We start from the raw sequence: 24,785 nt of genomic DNA on the forward strand, positions 1-24,785 counted from the left end.
TTAAACGTGTTCTTTGCTTATGATGTAGTGGGAATTGATGCTGTGTTATGTCCTTTCAATTCTACATAATGATTCATGTAATAGAGATAAGGTTTCCTCTTTTTTATTTCTGATCAAAATAAAAGGTAAGGTGATAATATATTTTTCAGGATTTCACTGGAATATTATTTGGAGACAGTGTCATGGAAGTTCTGCGTCCACAGCTTATAAGAATCGGCGGACGGATTTATAGGAAGAATCCCATCCAAGAACAGACCTGTCAGCATGAAGAAGAGGACGAGGACTTCTATCAAGGTCGTCTTAGTTGCTCTTTGTTCAAACTGAAAGTAAAATGTTCTCTGCACAGTAGGAGCAATTTGGTGTTTTGTTTTAATGTCTTTCTGTGTCAGCCCCTAAATTTGAAATGTTTGGCCTCTCATATCTCCCTTCATGGTGATGTCCAAGGGCGCTAATGAGTTTGGGATTGATTGAGGCATTCTTGTTTGCAGTTCATAAGTCAGGTAGTTACGGTTCATCTTTGTACAGATGCTTAAATTTAATGAGGGGTAATTTTTGTTAACTGTTAATATTCTATGACAAAATTAAGTTCTTTTACTGGTAGAGTTGTGAAATAGCATATATAAGTTATTGGAATAGATTCACACATTTTAAAGCATTTAACCTAGTGTCTGGTAATGTTAGTTGTTCTTGTTGTATTTTTATTTCTCCCCTTTCCTTAGCAGTCATTTATAGGCAATTCCAGATCTACAACTAACCTTTTTTTTCTGGTGTAGGGAAAAGTTTAAGAAATAAACTAAACACTTAAAATGGATTATATTTTCAGGTTAATTAACTAGGGTTTGGGTTTAGTGCATAAAAAGGGCCTTTCATGTTCATTGTGACCTTTTCCTTTTGGTTTCTAAGCCTTTACAATCCTAGGCTTTGGGCATTAGTCTTCTTCCTGCTTCTCCCAGTTTACCTTCAGCCTTGGGGCCTCAAGTTTCTTTATTTCACCCTCTTCATTTCTCTTGTCTCTAGGCTATGGAATAAGTTCTCCCAATATCATTTCTTTATTCACTGAAGTAACTTTGTGTCTTAATACTAAAAAACATTGAATCATATACTTTAAAAGGGTGAATTATACTGAATTATATTTCAGTAAAAAAGTAGGAAAAATTCTTTTAACTGTGTCAGCATTTTGGGAGATAGTTAAGTAGTGGCATGTATATGCTACTTTTCCAAAGTTCCAAGATGGAAAGGTTTAAAATGATCATTATGTGGTTTTTTTTTTATGTTCTTCCAAGAGCAGATCAGAAGGAATACTAGAGTAGTATCCTGCAGCATGACATTTGAACTGTTCTTCATGTTTGTATATTGCTTATTTTCAACCCTGAGAGTGGTTGACAGCTGGGGAGGAAGTTGTTGTCCATGGAATAGCAGTGTTTCTGAGCCAGATGTTGTGGTTTCTGTGCAGGATCCATGGAGGGCGCAGAAGAGCCCTGTGATGCCTACGTGGTGCTGCAGACCCCACAAGGTTTCTGTTGTACTGTGAAGGCTCCTAGCCTGCTCTACAAGTGAGTGAGACCCCCAGCAACTACACGTGGAGGTGCTTCCTGAAACTCAGCAGGAAGCCAACTCCTCTCTCTTTATACTTACTGAAATGCTTGATTACTGATGGTAGAATAGTTTAGTGTTTTATGATCTAGAATTTCTAAGGACTGATGACAGGTTAAATTTCATCATTCTACATGTATCACTGAGTCCTGTTGATTTTCACCTATTCAGTATCTTTTAATTTCACTACTTATCTCCATTTCTGCTGCCAAGCCTCTGCCTTTCCTGTGTATTATTATTATTATTGTTATTATTATTATTTTTTTTTACATGGGCAGGCACCGGGAATCGAACCCAGATCCTCTGGCATGGCAGGTGAGCATTCTTGCCTGCTGAGCCACCATGGCCCGCCCTCCTGTGGATTATTATAAATAGTGGATTACAAATATTCTCTTCATATTGGTAATTTTGTTTTTAACTTTTTATTTTGAAATAATTTCAAATTTACAAGACAGTTGAAAAATAACACAGAACCATATGCAGAACTCACACCGACTTTTAACCTTTCGTCACATTTTCTATATCATTCTATCACTATCTAATTTATCTATCTATCTCTCCCTCTTTACCTCCCTCCCTCCTTGGCTTATTAAAAAAATTTATTTTTAATTGTTGTAATACGCATAACATAAAAATAATTTCAACTATTTTAAGTGAATAATTCTTTGACATTAAGCAAATTGACATTACTGTGTACTTTTCACCACTGCCTATTTCCGGACGTTTTTCATCAGCCTAAACCAAAATTTATTTTCATTTAGCAATAACTCCCCATCATCTCCACCACCCCACCCCCAGTGGACACTATTTTGCTTTCTGTCTTTATGAATTTGCTTATTCTGAGTATTTCATATAAGAGAAATCAAACCATATTTTTGTGTCTGGCTTATTTCATTCAATATGATATCCTCAGGGTTCATCCATGTTGTAAACATGCACCAGCATTTCACTTCTTTTTACAGCTGAGTAATATTCCATTATATGGATATATCACATTTTGTTTATCCATTAATCTGTTGATGGACACTTGGATTGCTTCCACCCTTTGACTATTGTGAATAATGCTGCAGTGAACATTGGTGTACAGATATCTACCTGAGTCATTGCTTTAAACTCTTTTGGATATATACATAAGAGTGAAATTGCTTGATCATATGGTAATTCTATGTTTAATCTTTTGAGGAATTGCCAAACTGTTTTCTACAGTGGTTGTACTGTTTTACATTCCCACCAACAAAACAACTTACAAGAGTTCCTGTTTTTCTGTATCGTTGCCAACACTTGAAATTTTCAGTTGTTTTAGTAATAACCATCTTAGTGGGTGGAAAGTATTATCTTGTTATAGTTTTGATTTGCATTTCCCTAATGTCTGATGATGTTGAGTGTCTTTTCATATACTTATTGGCCATTTGAATATCATCTTTGGAGAAATGTTTATTCAAATATTTGTCCCATTTTTTAATTGGGTTGTCTGTTTTTGTGTTGTTGAGTTGTAGGAGTTTTTTATATATTCTGGTTGGTGTGAGATATATGGTTTCAAAATATTTTCTTTCATTCTGTAGGTTGTCTTTCCATTTTCTAGATAATGTCCTTTTTTTTTTTTATTTTTATTTTATTTTTATTTTTATTTTTTTTACATGGGCAGGCACCGGGAATCAAACCCAGGTCCTCAGGCATGGCAGGCAAGCACTCTTACCTGCTGAGCCACCGTGGCCTGCCCACTAGATAATGTCCTTTAATGTACAAATTCTTTAAGTTTGATTAAGTTCATTTTATTTATTTTTTATTTTGTTGCTTATGCTTTTGGTGTAAAACATAAAATTCCATCGCCTACTACAAGGTCCTGAAGATATTCCCCAATTTTTTTTTTGTATAGAAAATTATATTTGGAAATAGCGTCAGTCTTACAGGAAGCTGCAAAAATTAAAAATGTACAAAGAATACCCAAATACCCTTTGCCCAGATTCACCAGTTAACAATTTATCCCATTGCTCTATCATTTGTGCCCTTTCCATATGTCTGTATCTGTAACGCATCTGTAACTATATCCGTACAAATATACAAATATATACGCTCATGTCTTTTCTGAGATGCTTGAGGGTAAATTGCATACATTATGACCCTTTACTCCTAGATACTTCACCATGTATTTCCAAAGAATAGGGATATTATTTTCCATAACCAGTATACAGTTTTCAAGTTCAATGAATTTGCGTCAGTATTATACTGCTGTCTCATCTCCTGTTCATATTTCAATTTTGTAAGTTGACTCAAGATATTTTTTATAGCATTTCCCCCCTCTAGTACAGAATGAAGTCATGAAATAGGTATTGTGTTTAATTGTCTTGTCTCTTTAGCCCCCTTTAATCTGGAATATTTCCAAAGTCTGTCTTTGCTTTTTAGCAGACATTTTTAAAGAATATAGTCTTCCCACCTCCCCACTTAAAAAAAAAGAACGTTCATCATTTGGGTTTTCTCTGATGTTTCCTTATGATTGCAGTAAGATTATGTGTTCTCGATTGGGATGCTACATGAGTTTGAAATGTTCTTCACAGAGTGTCTTATCTAGAGGCACATGATGTCTACTTATTCCTCATCAGTGATGTTATCCCAATGTTTTCTTGTAAGAATTTTATGGTATTAGCGCTTATGTTTAGGTCTGTGGTCCATTTTGAATTAATTTTTTTTTTGGTATGCTGTATGGTGGGGGACACATTTTATTCTTTTTCCATGTGAGTATCCCCTTATTGTAGCAGCATTTGCTGAATTGTTGTTTACTTGTTTGTTTGCTTGTTTGTTTGTTTGGGAATGCATGGGCTGGGAATCGAACCTGGGTTTCCTGCATGGCAGGCAAGAATTCTACCACTACACTACCCTTGCATCCACCCAAGTTAATTTTTGTGTATGGTGGCAGGTGAGGATCCATATTCATTCTATGGCATGTGGATTTTCAGTTGTCCCAGCACCATTTGTTGTAGAGATTATTCTCCATTGAGTGGACTTGGCACATTTGTTGAAAGTCAACTGGCCATAGATATTTGCTTATTTAAAAAATATTTTTATTGAGAAATCTTCACACACATACATTCTATACATGTATACAATCAGTGGCTCACAGTATCATCACATAGTTGTGTATTTTTCACCATGATCCATTTTACAATATTTCCATCACTCCAGAAAAAGAAATTCAAAGAAAAAAGAAAAAACTCACACATATCATACCCCTTACCTCTCCCTCTCATTGACCACTATTATTTCCATCTACCCAATATATTTTACCCTTTGTCCCCCCATTATTTATTTTTTTAATCCATATTTTTTTACTTAACTGTCCATACCTTTTAGCATCAGATACAAAGTTTTCACAATCCCACAGTTACTTTATTTTTTTTAATTTTTAATTTTTTTTTAAACATAACAACATGCAAACACGTAGATTCTTACCATATGATCATTCCATTAGTGGTATATAATCAGTAACTCACAATATCATCACATAGTTGTATATTCATCACCATGATCATTTCTAAGAACATTTGCATCAATTCAGAAAAATAAATAAAAAGAAAAAAGAAAAAAAACTCATATACCCCTCCCTCTCATTGATTGCTAGTATTTCCATCTACCCAATATATTTTAACCTTTGTTTCCCCTATTTTTTTCTATACCCCTTATCACTCCTTTTCATTGATCACTAGCATTTTAATCTGCTAAATTTATTTTAACATTTTTTCTCCCTATTATTTATTTCTAATCCATATGTTTTACTCATCTGTCCATACCATAGATAAAGAAGCGTCAGAAGCAAGGTTTTCACAATCATACAGTCATATTGTGAAAGCTATATCATTATACAATCATCTTTAAGAAACATGGCTATTGGAACACAGCTCCACATTTTCAGGCAGTTCCTTCGAGCCTCTCCATTACAACTTGACTAATAAGGTGATATCAATTTAATGTGTAAGAATAACCTCCAGGGTAACCTCTCCACTCTGTTTGGAATCTCTTGGCCACTGACACTTTATTTTGTCTCATTTACCTCTTCCCCCTTTTGATCAAGAAGATATTCTCAATCTCTTGATGCTGAGTTCCAGCTCATTCTAGGATTTCTGTCCCACGTTGCCAGGAAGGTCCACACCCCTGGGAGTCATGTCCCACTTAGAGAGGGGGAGGGTGGTGAGTTTGCTTGTCGTATTGACTGAGTGACCATAGATATTTAGATATAACTCTTGACTTTCAATTCTGTCCCATTCATCTATATGTGTATCCTTTTGCCAGTACCACTGTGTTTTTTTTTTTTTTTAATTAAAAATTCCTTAATTTTTTATTCCTGTTACCGCTACCACAATTTACAGGGCAATATACCTGTAATAAAAAGAAAAAAAAAAGACAAAGCTACAACAGATAAAAGACGTCAGGAATATACATCTAATTGACACTACATTGCATTAATCAATAGCTGCACTTTTTGCAAACTGTGTCTACGACAGTCCTGAACAAGAAGGGTTTCCTGTTTAAGCTGCAGTAACTTTTCTGACTATGGATCATCGTTCCTTCGGTGGCAGATTTTTACAATTCCTCTAATGGATTTGGGATGACTGTCTCAAAGTAACCTGCAGCTTTCCTGACAATTCCTTGCTCTCTCTCCTCCTAAAAACTGTAGCCATTTTCTGTTGAATTTTTAGAACTTTCTGCTACCATATCCACCCCTACTTCCTCCAGATCCATAACTACCAGTAGAGGAATTGCCCGAGCTTCTTCCACCCAAACTGCCCCCTTTCATGGATCCATAATTTGATTGCTGTTGTCCATTATATTTCCGAAATCATTATAGTTTGCACTACCACCACCGTAGTTATCCCTGCCAAAACTTCCTCCTTCATTGTTACCATCATATCCTCCTCCACCACCACCATATCCTCCACCTTGGTTTCCATATCTTGGTCCACCACCACCATAGCCCCTTCTACTGCTATAACCAGGGCCACTGCCTGAGGTGCCACCATCACCTCCAAATCCACCATATAATGGATTTGGAGGTGATGGTGGCACCTCTTCAACACAAGAGTAAGTCACAAAATGTTTTGTTTGGCGGTCTTTCATCACCATACAATCTGTGAGCGTGCCCCATTTCTCAAAATTTTCTCTTAAACTATCATTTGTAGTTTCAAAGCCCAAACCACCAATAAACAGTTTTCTCAACTGCTCTGGTTCCTTTGGATCATGGCCCACCTCCCCCTGGTGATGGTGGCGGTGGCCGGAGTCGAGCTGGGAGGTGACCGGGCGGTAGTTTTACCTCTATTTTGAGACCGGACTCACCTCCTCCAACTTGTGTTCAATGTACAACCAAGAGGAAGAGCCACAGTGTTTTAATTACTGTAGCTTTATGGTAAGTTTTGAAATCAGGAAGTGTGAGTCTTCTAAGTCTCTTCTTTTTCAAGATTGTTGTGGCTATTTGGGGCCCCCGTCAATTCCATATGAATTTGGGGGTTAGCTTTTCCTTTTCTTCAAAAAAAGATGCTGGAATTTTGATAAGCATTGCACTGAATATGTAGGTCTCTTTAGGCAGAATTGATATATATATATATATATATATATATATATATTTTTTTTTTTTTTTAGTATTTAAAAAATTATTTTAATTTTCCCAAGAAGAACTCTCAGTACCAAAGCTGTATTAGTCAGGGTTCTTTAAGGAAATAGAACCAACAGAAGAGATCTGTAAATATGAGATTTTATAAAAGTATCTGATACAACTTCAGGATGCACAAGTCCAAATTCTGTAGGGCAGGCTGCAAACTGAATAATTCTCTCTTCTGACTGTTGAAGTCATCGACTCTCCCTTAAAAGTCTTTAACTGATTGGATTAAATCTGACTGCCTTTTAATAGGTGAGTTTATTCCATTGACATCTAGGTCGTAAGTGAGAAGGAAGGATTTACTTTTGCCATTTAGCTATTTGTTTTCTGTACGTCTTGTAGGCTTTTTGTTCCTCAGTTATTCCATTACTGTCTTTTAAAAATATGTGGTTGCTTTTTTTTTTTTTTTTTTTTTTTTTTTTTTTTTTAAGAGAAGGAAGGAAGGATAGAAGGAAGGAAGAGAGGAAGAAAGGGAAACATCTTTTAAACATTTTCTTGTTTTATTGTATTTTGTTTCTCCGTTTTCGTTACATGGGCTGGGGCCGGGAATCGAACCGAGGTCCTCCGGCATAGCAGGCAAGCACTTTGCCCGCTGAGCCACCGCGGCCCGCCTGTGGTTGCTTTTTTTAATTTTCATTTTTATTTGATGTTTCCAAATGTAAAAAAAAGTCAATGATTCTTACACCAATTATCTCAAATGAGACCTTGCAAAGTAATTCAAAGTGTGTACAACAGTCATTTGTCCCACCTCGGTGTTGCTGTTTTATATAGTGGTGTAATAAACAGAAAACTGAATGGCATGTGCTCAGTGGAAAATGTCACTTGTTTAGTTACATTTTTATAGTGTACAATTTGCTTCCCTTCTTTCCTTTTCTTTATATATTTTTAACTTTATTAGAAGCTACCTTTTTAATTACAATTAATATCCTAAAATAACAACCTGGTTTGAGTAGTAATAACCTAGTTTCGGTAGTATACAAACTCTCCACTCCCATATATTTCTTTCCCTTCCTCTTTATTTTGTTACTGGCTCAGTTTACATCTTTATACATTGTATGTCCGTTAACATAGATTTTAAATGTGATTCTACACATTGCCTGTTAATTCATGACTGTTGTATATACAACAATATAGGATTTTATGTTTACGTATGATACTACTTTTACTTCTTCTTATGGCTCCTAGTTACCATCTAGCATCGTTTCATTTTTAGCCTAATGGACTCATTAAAGGGATTTCTTGCAGCCTAAGTCTTGTGACAATGAACTCTTTCAGCTTTTGTTTATCTGTAAATGTCTTAGTCTCCTTTATTTATTTATTTATTTATTTATTTATTTATTTATTTATTTACATGGGCAGGCACTGGGAATCAAACCTGGGTCTCTGGCACTCTGTCACTGAGCCACCATTGCCAACCTGTCTCCTTTTTTTTTTTTTTTTTAATTTTTTTCAGAATTGATATCTTAACGAATTGTCTTCCTATGCATGAACCCAGGATGTCTTTCTATTTATTTAGGTTTTCTTTCATTTCTTTCAGCAATGTCTTGTAGTTTTCAGTGTATAGGTTAATTTTATTCCTAGGTATTTTATTTTAGATGCTATTGTAAGTGGAATTGTTTTCTTGATTTCCTTTTCATATGATTCATTACTATTTTATAGGAACTCAACTGATTTCTGGGTGTTTATCTTGTATTCTGCAACTTTGCTGAATTCTTTTATTAGTTGTAGTGGTTTTTGCCTGGATTTTTTTGGGTTTTCTATAATAGCAACATGTCATCTGGAAATAGGGATATTTCACTTTTTCCTTTCCTATTTGGATGCCTTTATTTCCTTCTCTTTCTTGAATTGCTCTGTACGGAACTTCCAGTACAATGTTGAATAAACAGTGGTGATGTTGGTGACATTATCTTGTTCTTGATCTTAGGGGTAAAGCTTCCAGCATTGAATATGATATTTGCTGTCATTTTTTTCGTGAATATCCTTTATCATGTTGAGAAAGTACTGTTCTTAGTTTTCTGAGTGTTTTTTATCATGAGAGAATATTAGATTTTGTCAAATGCATTTTCTGTATTGAGGTGGTCATGTGTTTTTTTTCCTCTTCACTCTATTAGTATAGTATATTGAGGGACTGATTTTCTTGTGTTGAGTCATCTTTGCATTCCTGGAATAAATCTCACTTGGTCATGGTGTATAATGCTTTTAACATTTTATTGGATTAGGTTTGCCTGCATTTTGTTGAGGAGTTTTGCATTTATATTCACAAGGGATATTGACCTATAATTTTCTTTTCTTGTGCTATCTTAATCTGGTTTTCGTATTGGGGTACTGCTGGCCCTACAGAATGAATTAGGAAGTAATCCTTCTTCTTTATTTTTTAGAAGAGTTTGGTGTTAAATCTCTTTAAAATGTTTAGTAGAATTCAGCAGTGAAACCATCTTTTAGTTCTTTGTATATGGATTTGTTTAGACCGTCAAACATAACTAAGGCAGTTGATTTAAAGTCTTTGACTAATAGTTCTGATGTGTGACCTACTTCAGGGATGGTTGTTGCAAAATTCTTTTTTTTTCCTGTGAATGGGCCATAATTTCCTGTTTCTTTGGTGTTTTGTGATTTTGTTGTTATTGTTGTCGAGAACTAGATATTCTGCGTATTACTCTGGGATACAGTCTGAATTATTGGTAATCTAGTTCTCCCACTCTTCTGCGATTACTGCTGTTTTGTTGTTGTTGTTGTTGAAGGCTGGAGCCATTAATTTATGATTTTTTCAAACTGTTTTTGCTCCCAGATGAGGAATGGACAAAAAAAAAAAAAGGTACTGCCTCTTTAAGACACTACTGCTGCTTTTGCCTGAGGGGAGTTTGAACAGTGGCAGCCCTTGGACCAGCCCCCCCCCCCCCCCCCACCTCCCAGTGGTCTGTCATCAGAACATGCACCCTCCTATTCTGGAGGACTAGGCCCTTATAACTCATCTTGGCATCAGCAAGCTGCACCAGGAACCTGGGCTGTCATCCCCGCTATTGCCTGCTGTGGGTTTGGGGGATGGGGAGTGGTATCTGCTTCCAGGGAGGGTGAAATTCATGGATTTTTACCACAGTTTATTAGCCTCTTCCTCCAGGTCTTCCTAAGATGCTGCCCAGTGTTCCACTAGACTCCAGAGTTTCAATATAGTTGATTCTGACAGTTCTTGCCAGTTCATTAGTTGTTTTGGTGGATAGTCTGATTCCTGGAGCCCCTACTCTGCCACATTCACATAATCCTCCCCTCTCCACATTCATTCTTGCTCCCTTTCCAGTCAGTTCTTCACATTGAGGTGGAGTAATCTTTTAAAAAAGAAGTCTGATAACTTTACTCCCTCTAATTAAAATTCATCAATAGCTTTCCATTATTCTTAGAATAATGGCCAAAATCTTGAACCTGACTTAGAAGACCTTGCATTTTTTTTTCAGTTTCAACACTTCTAGCTTCGCCCATAGGCCATACTGATTTTCTTCAGTTCCTCAGATAAGCCAGGCTTGTCCTTGCCTTGAAGCCTTTGCACATGCCCCTTCCCTTGGCCTTAGAATCGCTTCTCATCCTTACCTAGATGTGGTTTCCTTCCTTAAGGAACTTTCTTTGACACGGCATCCCCACCAACTGCATCGATACCTGTTTCAGTTTGTAAAACTAAAATGCTGGAATGCCGGATATACCGGAAGTGGAATGGGTTTTTTTGTTGTTGTTATTGTTGTTTATGTTCGGAATGGCTTTATAAAAGAGGAATTTACAAAGTTCAAGTTTATAGTTCGGAGGCCATGAAAGTGCTCAAATTAAGGCAAGGCTATAAAATGTCCATATTAAGGCACCAACAAGAGGTTATCTTCACTCAAGAAGGGCCAGTGAAGTTCGGGGTTTCTCTCTCAGCTGGGAGGGCACATGGCTTCTTGTTTTATGAAGCTCCCCCAAGGTTGTTTTCCTTCTTCATCTCCGAAGGTCTCTGGCTGTGTGAACTCTGTTAGTTCTGGTGGTTCTCGAGCATTTTCCAAAATAGTTCCTTCTTAAAAGATTCCACTAAGCAACCCCACCTTGTGTGGGTGGAGATGCATCTCCATGGAAACCATCTAATCAGAGGTTACCACCCACAGTTGATTGGGTCACATCTCCATGGAAACAATCAAAAAGGTCCCATCCAGCAATATTGAATGAGGATTAAAGGACATGGCTTTTCTATCATAATAGCTTCAAACCAGCATGATACCCTATTAAATGTTTCATAACATCTACTTTTCCTTTGTAACATTTATCACAGTTTGTGTGTTTATGTTTGGGTGCAGTTTGATGTCTCTTCTATTAGATCCACTAGGTGAGAAACTTCTAAACTAGATTAGAGATGTTCTGCTAATCTCAATGCTTATCAAAGTCTTATATGCATTCTTCCCCAATGCTTGGAAATTTTGTGATCACTAGTCAGTCTAGCAGTGTACAGTTACTTGCTTGCATGTTTGCCTACATTCTGTCCTATATTCACCATTAATATTGTCAGCTTCTGTGGCTAACTGGCTTCTTTTGGACTTATACTTTTTGAGGATAAACTTGTCTGGGAAGTTATAAATTTTCTCATAAGGTATTGTTTTTCTGTGTTGTACAAGCTGGATTGGGTCTTTCTAAATTCTGTGAGAGGAGATCTACAAATATGGAATCTTATGCCTTTAAACCCCAAGAGACAAATGTTTCATTTTCATTAACCTTGAAAGCATTCTGAAACTCCTGTTAAGGATGAAATTCTATTGAAATGTGATCAGATAGGACACCAAAAGCTAACCCTAACAAGCTTACTTTCTTTTCATGTTGTAGTGACATTTTTTTCTAAGAAATATAATTTTGTAAAGTCATGACCTTAGATCTTTTTTCTGAAAATGCAGAATAACCTTAGAAACAGCAGGGGCTGGTCAGCCGTACTGATCTTGGTCATTTTCAGTTCTGTGATAAAATTAGTGTAACATCTCTTAATGTGTCTGTCTGCTACTGAGGTGGGTAAAAACTGCTTGGATGTGTGCTTCCAACTTGGTGTTTGGAGTGCATTTAATCTCTGTATAAATTGTGTACCAGATGACTTAGCATGTTAGATTTGAAATTGATTCTGCTCTATCCTAATTGATAGAATATATGAACTAGGAAGGTTTCATTTCTGGATCAAGGAAGAAATTACCTGCTCAAACTAATTTATAATCAGAGCTGAACATTGATAACTGTCCATGGAGTACATCTATTTCTGTGGTTTTCTTCCATAGTATTAGAATCACCTTGGGGGGGCTTAAAAAATTCCAATGCCTGGGTACACCCTAGACCAATTAAGTCAGGAACTCTGAGAGTGGGGCCCAGGCATTATTATTTTTGGCGCTCCCCAGGGTAATTCCAATGTGTAGTTAACTAAGGTTGCAAACCATCAATCTGGTCGTAATTTGTACTTAATGCATTCAGTAAGGGAGTCACCTCTTCACTGTTTATCTGAATTATTTTACTGACTATTTTAGACTTTCTGTGTAAACTTCCTTTGAATCTAACCGTACTCTAAACTGGAAAGATGCCATTATGGATGGCATGAAGATAGCATGGACTGTATTGAGCTATGTACCAGTTACTAGGAAGCCCTTTCATATATGATCACGTTTAAATCATAGACACACTTTGATGTGTAGTCTTCACTCCAGTTTTATAAGTGAGGGAATAGGCTTAGAGCTATAAAATACTTGTCCAAGATCTGATTCTAAAGCTTATCCTCTTTAATCTCAACTTCTTGCATTGCCAAGGTACCTAAACCTAAACTATTAATAACAATTTGAGCCAACTACTTTTTATGATAGGCTTGTCCATAGCCACATACCAGTAAACAGGATCCTGGTTGAAAACCCCTCCTGGGAATGCAATAGAATCTTTAGCCCAACAGAGACAAACCACATGGAAATTAATGGAATTCTAGCCCTCATCTAGACATTTTGCTGTTTTTTTTAAACTGAATTACAGTAGAATCCTGATATAAATAATTGTGCTTGGCTATGATCACATAGTCACCCATGGTATTTGAGTACTGAATTGAAATCGTAGAAGTTGAAATACTGTTGATTGAAAAGTTCTTTCTGTTAATTTTGTAGTCCTTTAATGGTCTCTTAGTGCTGTATAGATTCTGAAACTTCTCTCCTGGGACTTGATAGTTTCATTCACTCTAATTGCTAAGGGTTCTAGAAGATGACCTTGGATTGTCAGAATTATTTATAGTAGGAAGCCCTGGCAAGTAATGTGAGCGAGTTAATAAATGAGTGAAGTAGGGGATGAAAAGACAGTGGGGAGTGATGGGGGTTGTGGTGAGCTCCTATACCAGCTGTAGTGGATGGTTAAGAGTTGGCTCCCATTCTATATTGCCATAAGTTGTCAAATCCAGTTTTTCTAAAGAACCTAGAAATTCATATTTTTAGGTGAAATTTCCTAATTTTTTAGATAAAGTCTCTCGAATAAAACTTGTACTGAATTCAGCTGAGGGTCACCAGTTTATTCCCTGTGCTTTTGAATCTGTCTTGAATGGTGGACCCTATTCTTTGCTAAGCTGTTTACCCTTATTTAATTAATCAAGATAATTCCCTTAGGAAGGACTCCTAATACATTTAACTTTTTCTATAGAAGAACAAGTTTCTCCTCCCTCAAATTGTACACCCGTTGGGTGCTGAAAATGCCCTTTGAAATGATGCCAGTTTTCCTCTCATTGAATTGCAATCCAGATTTTAAATAAAAATTTTAGAAGCAAATAGGTGTTGGGCATAGTTATTCTATTTATATTTTGAATTGGCTGTAGAACATCATTTTGCCAATGAGTGTAATGTAGCAGTTTTCTAAAGCTAGATAATTTGTATTTTCCTCTTATTAATACTAGATGTCTACAAATATTGAGTTTTTACTGAAGCACTTTTCTGTAAGGGAATATCTTCTGCCACATATGGTTAAACATGATGTGATTCTTTATTTTGGTACATTTTAAATTAATCCCCTTCCATTTACAGACTTTTCTTTTTGTTATAGGCATATAGTTGGAAAGAGAGGGGACACCAGGAAGAAATTAGAAATGGAGACCAAAACTTCTATTAGCATTCCTAAGCCTGGACATGAAGGAGAAATTGGTGAGGCTGAGTATACATGACTTTTTATTTTTTTTGCAATTATATTTTCATGTGTATGGAATAATATAACCCAACTGAGATATTTAGTGGCTGTTTTCTTTATGAGGTTCTGTAGATCTTGATCTTTTTATGATGCATCTGTTATCATTCTCCCCAATGAGGAAAGATGTAGTTACACAATCTTATCTTGATTGAATATGTGGGTTTCATTTTATACTATACCGTTCACTGATGGAATCCAGCTTTCAGATTTCATTGTGTATTAGGACATTTCTCTTAGGCTTTAATGGTTTGAAATGGAGTTTGTGAATTGTTTCAAGTGAAAATTAGAGAAAAGCAATGAGATTAGAGAATTTGAAAGAAAGTTCATCCTTTCTGTAAATGTTCTCTTAAGATTTTTACCCTCACATTAGAGACCAGGAAGGAAATGAAAGAGTAATGATTAAAATAACATGCCCCAGACTTCCGGAGAAGATGGCAGCTTAGTAAGACGCGCGGGTCTTAGTTCCTCCTTCAGAACAGCTACTAGGGAAGTAGAAACGGTACAAAACAGCTCCCGGAGCCACGACAGAGACCAAGAAGACAGCGTACCCCACTCTGGAACGGCTGACTGGCTGGGAGAACCCACTGCAGTGAGATCACCGAGGGGCGTGCGCTTCCCCGGGCCAGGGCGGCAAGCGGCCGGAGTCCCTCCCTCCCTCTTTCCCGGGCTGGCTGGGAGAATTGGACAGGTGCTCCCCCAAGCCGCGGAGGCCGGTGACCCTCCCCACGTGCGGATTCCCGGGCCGGCTGGGAGATTCGGATTGGCACTCCCCCAAGCCGCTTGGGCTGGCGACCCTCCCCTACAGCAAGAGTTTTCCAAAGTTAAAGGAGCCACACCATCTTTTACTGGTGGGACCCGCAGACAGACGAGCGCCACGAACGCCACCTACTGGGCAGGATGAGAAAAACAGAGTCCAGAGATTTCACAGAAAAATCTTTCAACCTGCTGAGTCCCACACCCAGGGAAATCTGATTAAATGCCCAGACGCCAGCAGAAGATAACGGATCACGCTCGGAAAATTGAAGACATGGCCCAGTCAAAGGAACAAACCAATAGTTGAAATGACATACAGGAGCTGAAACAACTAATGCTGAATATATGAACAGAAATGGAAAACCTCTTCAAAAACCAAATCGATAAATTGAGGGAGGACATGAAGAAGACATGGGCTGAACAAAAAGAAGAAATAGAAAAACTGAAAAGACAAATCACAGAACTTATGGGAGTGAAGGACAAAGTAGAAAAGATGGAAAAAACAATGGATACCTACAATGGTATATTTAAAGAGACAGAAGCTAGAATTAGTGAATTGGAAGATGGAACATCTGAATTCCAAAAAGAAACAAAAACTATCCGGAAAAGAATGGAAAAATTTGAACAGGGGAACAGGGAACTGAATGACAATATGAAGCGCACAAATATACGTGTCCCAGAAGGACAAGAGAAGGGAAAAGGAGGAGGAAAACTAATGGAAGAAATTATCACTGAAAATTTCCCAACTCTTAAGAAAGACCTAAAATTACAGATCCAAGAAGTGCAGCGCACTCCAAAGAGAATAGACCCAAATAGGCGTTCTCCAAACACTTACTAGTTAGAATGTCAGAGGTCAAAGAGAAAGAGAGGATCTTGAAAGCAGCAAGAGAAAAACAATCCGTCACATACAAGGGAAACCCAATAAGACTATGTGTAGATTTATCAGCAGAAACCATGGAAGCCAGAAGACAGTGGGATGATATATTTAAATTACTAAAAGAGAAAAACTGCCAAGCAAGACTCCTATATCCAGCAAAATTGTCCTTCAAAAATGAGGGGGAAATTAAAACATTCTCAGACAAAAAGTCATTGAGAGAATTTGTGACCAAGAGACCAGCTCTGCAAGAAATACTAAAGGGAGCACTAGAGTCAGATACAAAAAGACAGAAGAGAGAGGTACGGAGAAGAGTGTAGAAAGAAGGAAAATCAGATATGATATATATAATACAAAAGGCAAAATGGTAGAGGAAAATATTATCCAAACAGTAATAACACTAAATGTCAATGGACTGAATTCCCCAATCAAAAGACATAGACTGGCAGAATGGATTAAAAAACAGGATCCTTCTATATGCTGTCTACAGGAAACACATCTTAGACACAAAGATAAACACAGGTTGAAAGTGAAAGGTTGGGAAAAGGTATTTAATGCAAATAACAACCAGAAAAGAGCAGGAGTGGCTATACTAATATCCAACAAATTAGACTTCAAATGTAAAACAGTTAAAAGAGACAAAGAAGGACACTATCTAATAATAAAAGGAACAATTAAACAAGAAGACATAACAATCATAAATATTTATGCACCGACCAGAATGCCCCAAAATACGTGAGGAATACACTGCAATCACTGAAAAGGGAAATAGACACATCTACCATAATAGTTGGAGACTTCAATTCACCACTCTCATCAATGGACAGAACATCTAGACAGAGGATCAATAAAGAAATAGAGAATCTGAATATTACTATAAATGAGCTAGACTTAACAGACATTTATAGGACATTACATCCCACATCAGCAGGATACACCTTTTTCTCAAGTGCTCATGGATCATTCTCGAAGATAGACCATATGCTGGGTCACAAAGCAAGTCTTAACAAATTTAAAAAGATTGAAATCATACACAACACTTTTTCGGATCATAAAGGAATGAAGTTGGAAATCAATAATAGGCGGAGTGCCAGAAAATTCACAAATACGTGGAGGCTCAACAACACACTCTTAAACAACGAGTGGGTCAAGGAAGAAATTGCAAGAGAAATTAGTAAATATCTCGAGGCGAATGAAAACAAAAACAAACATATCAAAACCTATGGGATGCAGCAAAGGCAGTGCTAAGAGGGAAATTTATTGCCCTAAATGCCTATATCAGAAAAGAAGAAAAGGCAAAAATTCAGGAATTAACTATCCACTTGGAAGAACTGGAGAAAGAACAGCAAACTAACCCCAAAGCAAGCAAAAGGAAAGAAATAACAAAGATTAGAGCAGAAATAAATGAAATTGAAAACATGAAAACAATAGAGAAAATCAACAAGACCAGAAGTTGGTTCTATGAGAAAATCAATAAGATTGATGGGCCCTTAGCAAGACTGACAAAAAGAAGAAGAGAGAGGATGCAAATAAATAAGATCAGAAATGGAAGAGGAGACATAACCACTGACCTTACAGAAATAAAGGAGGTAATAACAGGATACTATGAACAACTTTACGCTAATAAATAGAACAATTTAGATGAAATGGACGGGTTCTTGGAAAGGCATGAACAACCAACTTTGATTCAAGAAGAAATAGATGACCTCAACAAACCAATCACAAGAAAGAAATTGAATCAGTCATTCAAAAGCTTCCTAAAAAGAAAAGTCCAGGACCAGACGGCTTCACATCTGAATTCTACCAAACATTCCAGAAAGAATTAGTACCAACTCTCCTCATACTCTTAAAAAAAATCGAAGTGGAGGGAAAGCTACCTAATTCATTCTATGAAGCCAACATCACCCTCATACCAAAACCAGGCAAAGATATTACAAAAAAAGAAAACTACAGACCAATCTCTCTAATGAATATAGATGCAAAAATCCTCAACAAAATTCTAGCAAATCGAATCCAACAACACATTAAAAGAATTATACATCATGACCAAGTAGGATTCATCCCAGGTATGCAAGGATGGTTCAACATAAGAAAATCAATTAATGTAATACACCATATCAACAAATCAAAGCAGAAAAATCACATGATCATCTCAATTGATGCAGAGGAGGCATTCGACAAGATTCAACATCCTTTCCTGTTGAAAACACTTCAAAAGATAGGAATACAAGGGAACTTCCTTAAAATGATAGAGGGAATACATGAAAAACCCACAGCTAATATCATCCTCAGTGGGGAAAAACTGAAAACTTTCCCCCTAAGATCAGGAACAAGACAAGGATGTCCACTATCACCACTATTATTCAACATCGTGTTGGAGGTTCTAGCCAGAGCAATAAGACAAGAAAAAGAAATACAAGGCATCAAAATTGGAAAGGAAGAAGGAAAACTATCACTGTTTGCAGACGATATGATACTATACGTTGAAAACCCGGAAAAATCCACAACAAAACTACTAGAGCTAATAAATGAGTACAGCAAAGTAGCAGGTTACAAGATCAACATTCAAAAATCTGTAGCATTTCTATACACCAGCAATGAATAAGCTGAGGGGGAAATCAAGAAACGAATCCCATTTACAATTGCAACTAAAAGAATAAAATACCTAGGAATAAATTTAACTAAAGAGACAAAAAAACTATACAAAGAAAACTACAAAAAACTGTTAAGAGAAATCACAGAAGACCTAAATAGATGGAAGGGCATACCGTGTTCATGGATTGGAAGACTAAATATAGTTAAGATGTCAATCCTACCTAAATTGATTTACAGATTCAATGCAATACCAATCAAAATCCCAACAACTTATTTTTCAGAAATAGAAAAACCAATAAGCAAATTTATCTGGAAGGGCAGAGTGCCCCGAACTGCTAAAAGTATCTTGAGGAAAAAAAACGAAGCTGGAGGTCTCACGCTGCCGGACTTTAAGGCATATTATGAAGCCACAGGGGTCAAAACAGCATGGTATTGGCATAAAGATAGATATATCGACCAATGGAATTGAATAGAGTGCTCAGATATAGACCCTCTCATCTATGGACATTTGATCTTTGATAAGGCAGTCAAGCCAACTCACCTGGGACAGAACAGTCTCTTCAATAAATGGTGCCTAGAGAACTGGATATCCATATGCAAAAGAATGAAAGAGGACCCGTATCTCACACCCTATACAAAAGTTAACTCAAAATGGATCAAAGATCTAAACATTAGGTCTAAGACCATAAAACAGTTAGAGGAAAATGTAGGGAGATATCTTATGAAACTTACAATTGGAGGCGGTTTTATGGACCTTAAACCTAATGCAAGAGCACTGAAGAAAGAAAGAAATAAATGGGAGCTCCTCAAAATTAAACACTTTTGTGTATCAAAGAACTTCATCAAGAAAGTAGAAAGACAGCCTACACAATGGGAGACAATATTTGGAAACGACATATCAGATAAAGGTCTAGTATCCAGAATTTATAAAGAGATTTTTCAACTCAACAACAAAAAGACAGCCAACCCAATTACAAAATGGGAAAAAGACTTGAACAGACACCTCACAGAAGAGGAAATACAAATGGCCAAAAGGCACATGAAGAGATGCTCAATGTCCCTGGCCATTAGAGAAATGCAAATCAAAACCACAATGAGATATCATCTCACACCCACCAGAATGGCCATTATCAACAAAACAGAAAGTGACAAGTGCTGGTTAGCATGTGGAGAAAGAGGCACAGTTATCCATTGTTGGTGGGAATGTCAAATGGTGCAACCACTGTGAAAGGCAGTTTGGCGGTTCCTCAAAAAGCTGAATATAGAATTGCCATACGACCCAGCAATACCATTGCTGGGTATCTACTCAAAGGACTTAAGGGCAAAGACACAAACGGACATTTGCACACCAATGTTTATAGCAGCGTTATTTACAATTGCAAAGAGATGGAAACAGGCAAAATGTCCATCAGCAGACGAGTGGCTCAACAAAGTGTGGTATATACATACGATGGAATATTATGCAGCTTTAAGACAGGATAAACTTATGAAGCATGTAATAACATGGATGGACCTAGAGAACATTATGCTGAGTGAGTCTAGCCAAAAACTAAAGGACAAATACTGTATGGTCCCACTGATGTGAACCGACATTCTAGAATAAACTTGGAATATGTCATTGGTAACAGAGACCAGCAGGAGTTAGAAACAGGGTAAGATAATGCGTAATTGGAGCTGAAGGGATACAGACTGTGCAACAGGACTAGATACAGAAACTCAAAAATTGACAGCACAATAATACCTAATTGTAATGTAATTATGTTAAAACACTGAATGAAGCTGCATCTGAGCTATAGTTTTTGTGTTGTTGTTGTTTGTGTGTTTGTGTCTTTTTTATTATTATTATTGTTTTTATTTTTTCTCTATATTAAGATTCTATATCTTTTTCTGTTGTTTTGCTAGTTTTTTCCTAAATCGATGCAAATGTACTAAGAAATGATGATCATGCATCTATGTGATGATGTTAAGAATTACTGATTGCATATGTAGAATGGAATGATTTCTAAATGTTGTGTTAATTTCTTTTTTTTCTTTGATTAATAAATAAATAAATAAATAAATAACGTGCCCCGATTCAAACAGCTGCTCATACATGAAAAAAATAGTTTGACAGTAGAAATGAAGTCAGAAAGTGTATCCAACATCTTGTGAACCAATGGCAGATTCTTTATTATAAAATTGCTTTAACTGAGGAGCAGTGTAGCGACATTTTTAAAAACTCATTTTAAAACTACAGGAGTTTTTCAAAGTCAAAGAATGCGACAGTCTGTAATAATCAATTTTCCATAAATACTTATAGATTAAGTTTCAACAGAAAAAAATCACAAGTTCTATTCTAATTTTGTCCTATTTAATAACAATCCCCTGGACAGATAAGTTGCAGTTGACTGTAGAGCCGTCCTGTCCTAAAGAACTTACTGTGGTGGTGGGAATGTTCTTTATCTGTACCACCTGGAGTCACTAGCCACAATTGGCTATGATTATTTGAAAATGGCTAGTTGTGACTGAAGAACTGAATTATACATTTTATTTAATTTTGATTAATTTAACTTTTGATTTAAATAGCTACATGTGGCTAGTGGCTCCTTATTGAGCAATTGCTGCATTAGAGTTTTCCTTGGTTCCTTGGTAAAGTCAGCAAACTCTACCATAAGAACTTGAACAACATTTTTGATGGACTTTTATCAAAATAAATATTCATTCACTAAAATTAGAGATAGAAAAATTTAGATTTTTCTTTAAGCATTACCAATTAAGATACAGGTCAGTTCATTCAAACACCATAATTACATGGAATCTTGAAGGTTTGTGAGATCTTGTTGGTTTGTACAGGTTAGTGTAATACCCCGATACATCCCAGAATAATTTGGGCAGAGAATAAAAAAGTGTTTGCAAAGTCTCCTTGGGGACTGGGGAGAAAGGAAGAAACGTTAACCTCCCCTTCTGAGTTTCTGATTTTCTTCCAAGCAGTGGGGATAGCCAGTCAATAGGCTGAGCCTTCTATCTTGGGGTTCACCCCTATGAAAATTATTCCTGCAGAGGAGAAATTAAGCCTACTTATAACTATGCCTAAGAGTCACCCCAGAGAACCTCTTTTGTTGCTCAAATGTGGCCTCTTTGTCTAAGCCAACTTGGCAGGTGAACTCACTGCCCTTTCCCCTTGTGTATGACATGACTCCCAGGGGTATAAATCTCCCTGGCAGTGTGGGACCTGATTCCCCAGGATAAGTCAGGACCTGGCATCATGGGATTGATAAAGCCTTCTTGACCAGAAGAGGGAAGAGAAAAAATAGTCTCAGTGGCTGAGAAATTTCAGACAAAATCGGGAGGTTATCCTGGAGGCTATTCTTATGTGTTATATAGATATCCCTTTTTAGTTTATGGTGTATTGGAGTGGCTATAGGGAAGTACCTGAAACTGTTGAACTGTGTTCTAGTAGCCTTGATTCTTTTTTTCTTTTTTTTCTTATGACATTTCTGCAAATTTATTAGAGTTTATTCGAGGGCGATACAGAAAAATTAAAGCATGAAGGGTTCAATTTATACCCAGTTATTATAATAGTCCACCTCTCCCCGATTCTCGTCTTCTCCCTAAGCCAGAATTCCTGGTCACCGGCCAAATAAATGACAACTGTAAACAGAAGGTCTTTTCAAAAAAGGATCAAGTCAAATTAGAAATATACCAAATCCACATGGGTGTTTCAATTTTTCCTTCTACCCAAGTCTGACAGCAATTACATTTCATGCCAGATACTGAGCACACAGGCTGGGCGGGAGGCTCAGGGTCAGAGGGCGACCCTCTAGCCTTGATTCTTTTTTGTTTTTTTCTGATTTAAAAAAAAAAGATTTTATTAATTAAAAAAAAATTACAAGAAAGAAACACAAACATTCCCGACACATACACTCAGCAATTCACAATATCATCACATAGTTGCATATTCATCATCATGATCATTTCCCAAAACATTTGCATCAATTCAGAAAAAGAAATAAAAAGACAACAGAAAAATAAAACAAAAACAGGAAAAAAAATTTTACGTGCCATACCCCATACCCCTTACCCCTCCCTTTCACTGATCACTAGCATTTCAAACCAAATTTATTTTAACATTTGTTCCACATATTATTTATTTTTATTCCATATGTTCTACTCATCTTTTGACAACGTAAATAAAAGGAGCATCAGACACAAGATTTTCACAATTTCACAGTCACATTGTGAAAGCTTTGTCATTATACAGTCATCATCAAGAAACATGGCTACTGGAACACAGCCCTACATTTTCAGGCAGTTCCCTCCAGGCTCTCCACTACATCTTGAATAACAAGGTGATATCTACTTAATGCGTAAGAATAACCTCCAGGATAACCTCTCGACTCTGTTTGGAATCTCTCAGCCATTGACACTTTGTCTCATTTCACTCTTTCCCCTTTTGGTTGAGAAGGTTTTCTCAATCCCTTGATGCTGGGTCTCAACTCATTCTAGAGTTATTCTCAATCCCCTGATGCTGAATCTGAGCTCATTCTGGGATTTCTGTCCCACGTTGCCAGGAAGGTCCACACCCGTGGGAGTCATGTCCCACGTAGACAGGGGGAGGGTGGTGAGTTTTCTTTCAGTGTTGGCTGGAGAGAGAGGCCACATCTGAGCAACAAAAGAGGTTCTCTTGGGGGTGACTCCTAGGCCTAATTTTAAGTAGGCTTGACCTATCCTTTGTGGGGTTAAGTTTCATATGAACAAACTCCAAGACTCGGGGCTCAGCCTATAGCTTTGGTTGTCCACACTGCTTGTGAGAATATCAAGAATTCAGCTTGGGGAAGTTGAGTTTTCCCCTGTTCTCACCATACCCCGAAGGGGACTTTGCAAATATTTTCCACTCACTGATCAAATCACTCTGGGATTCATCAGGGCATCCCCTGGATAGCCTTGATTCTTGAAGACAATTGTATAACTATATAGCTTTTACACTGTAACCATGTGATTGTGAAAACCTTGTGTCTGATGCTCCTTTTATCCAGGGTATGAACAGATGAGTAAAAAAATAATAATAGGAGGAGATAAGGGGTAAAATAAATTGGGTAGATTGAAATACTAGTGGTCAATGAGAGAGAAGGGTAAGGAGTATGAGATGTATGAGTTTTTTCTTTTTTCTTTTTATTTCTTTTTCTGGAGTGATGCAAATGCTCTAAAAATGATCATGGTGATGAATACACTCCTATGTGATGATATTGTGAGCCATCGATTGTGTACTTTGGATGGACTGTATGTATGTGAAGATATCTCAATAAAAATATTTTTTAAAAAACCCAAAAGGCTTCTCTCCCCTAATGACTGTTCATAACAAATCTCCAAACCCCCCCAGTCATGAAAATGCTGAAACACTGTTCTCATACCCTATTGAATGTCTTTGTCCTAAACCCTTAAATGCTTCCCCTTGCACTCCCACCTTTGGGAAATGATAACTTCCATGCTCTGAATGGCTGCCACCAGAGCCCCTCTCCTGTTTCTAAGACTTAATAAATCTCATGTCCAAAAAAAACACAAAGTAATCAGGATACAAATACTGAAGTAATTTTATAATTGCATTAAAGCTTATGTCTTTATTCTAGTTTTTTCCAATTATAGAAGTGAAAGCTTGCAGAAATTATATATAAGACATAAAGGGGAATCTCTTTTAATCTCAACCCCAGATGTAATCAGTATAAACATTTCTTTTTTATCTGTATACTAAAATATATACTTTTTATTGCAGTAAACATTATACCATGGAATAAATTTGGAGACTGTACTCATTTTAAGACAATAAGTTATTCCAAAACTTATCTAGAAAAGGGCAGACAGATTGTAAAGATTGCAATCTGACTGACTTAAAAGCCCAAGTATTTCAGTGTGGAAATATAGTGTATCTGTTAAAAATTAAGAATTTAGTGGAACTAATTTAATTGACAAGCAAGGGAATAGACTGGTTTATTGGTCTTGTAGGAAAGTAAATTTTATAGAAAAATCAAATTTATTGATTACAGTAAAATTGAGTTGTGATGTTAATTTAAGATTATAGTTGCATTAGTATGGTTTTTGATATTGTTTATTCATTTTCTCTTGACTCTCCTAATTTAGAGAAACCAGAAAAGAAAATGATCG

The 24,785-nt window shown here is 36.7% G+C and overlaps 1 protein-coding gene across 5 annotated transcripts in view; it reads left to right on the forward strand.

Annotated features, from left to right (window-relative positions):
• Positions 1 to 24,785, forward strand: part of ASCC1 (activating signal cointegrator 1 complex subunit 1) — a 192,454-nt gene that overhangs the window by 2,930 nt on the left and 164,739 nt on the right. For all 5 annotated transcript variants that reach the window (XM_077124990.1, XM_077124991.1, XM_077124988.1 and 2 more), the window contains 3 exons: positions 150 to 294; positions 1,454 to 1,553; positions 14,285 to 14,382. In XM_077124990.1, the coding sequence (XP_076981105.1) occupies positions 183 to 294; positions 1,454 to 1,553; positions 14,285 to 14,382 (310 nt within the window). In that variant the 5' untranslated portion in view covers positions 150 to 182. The remainder of the gene's footprint in view (positions 1 to 149; positions 295 to 1,453; positions 1,554 to 14,284; positions 14,383 to 24,785) is intronic.

Source organism: Tamandua tetradactyla, chromosome 13 (assembly GCF_023851605.1).
Source record: "Tamandua tetradactyla isolate mTamTet1 chromosome 13, mTamTet1.pri, whole genome shotgun sequence".
NCBI lineage: Eukaryota > Metazoa > Chordata > Mammalia > Pilosa > Myrmecophagidae > Tamandua > Tamandua tetradactyla.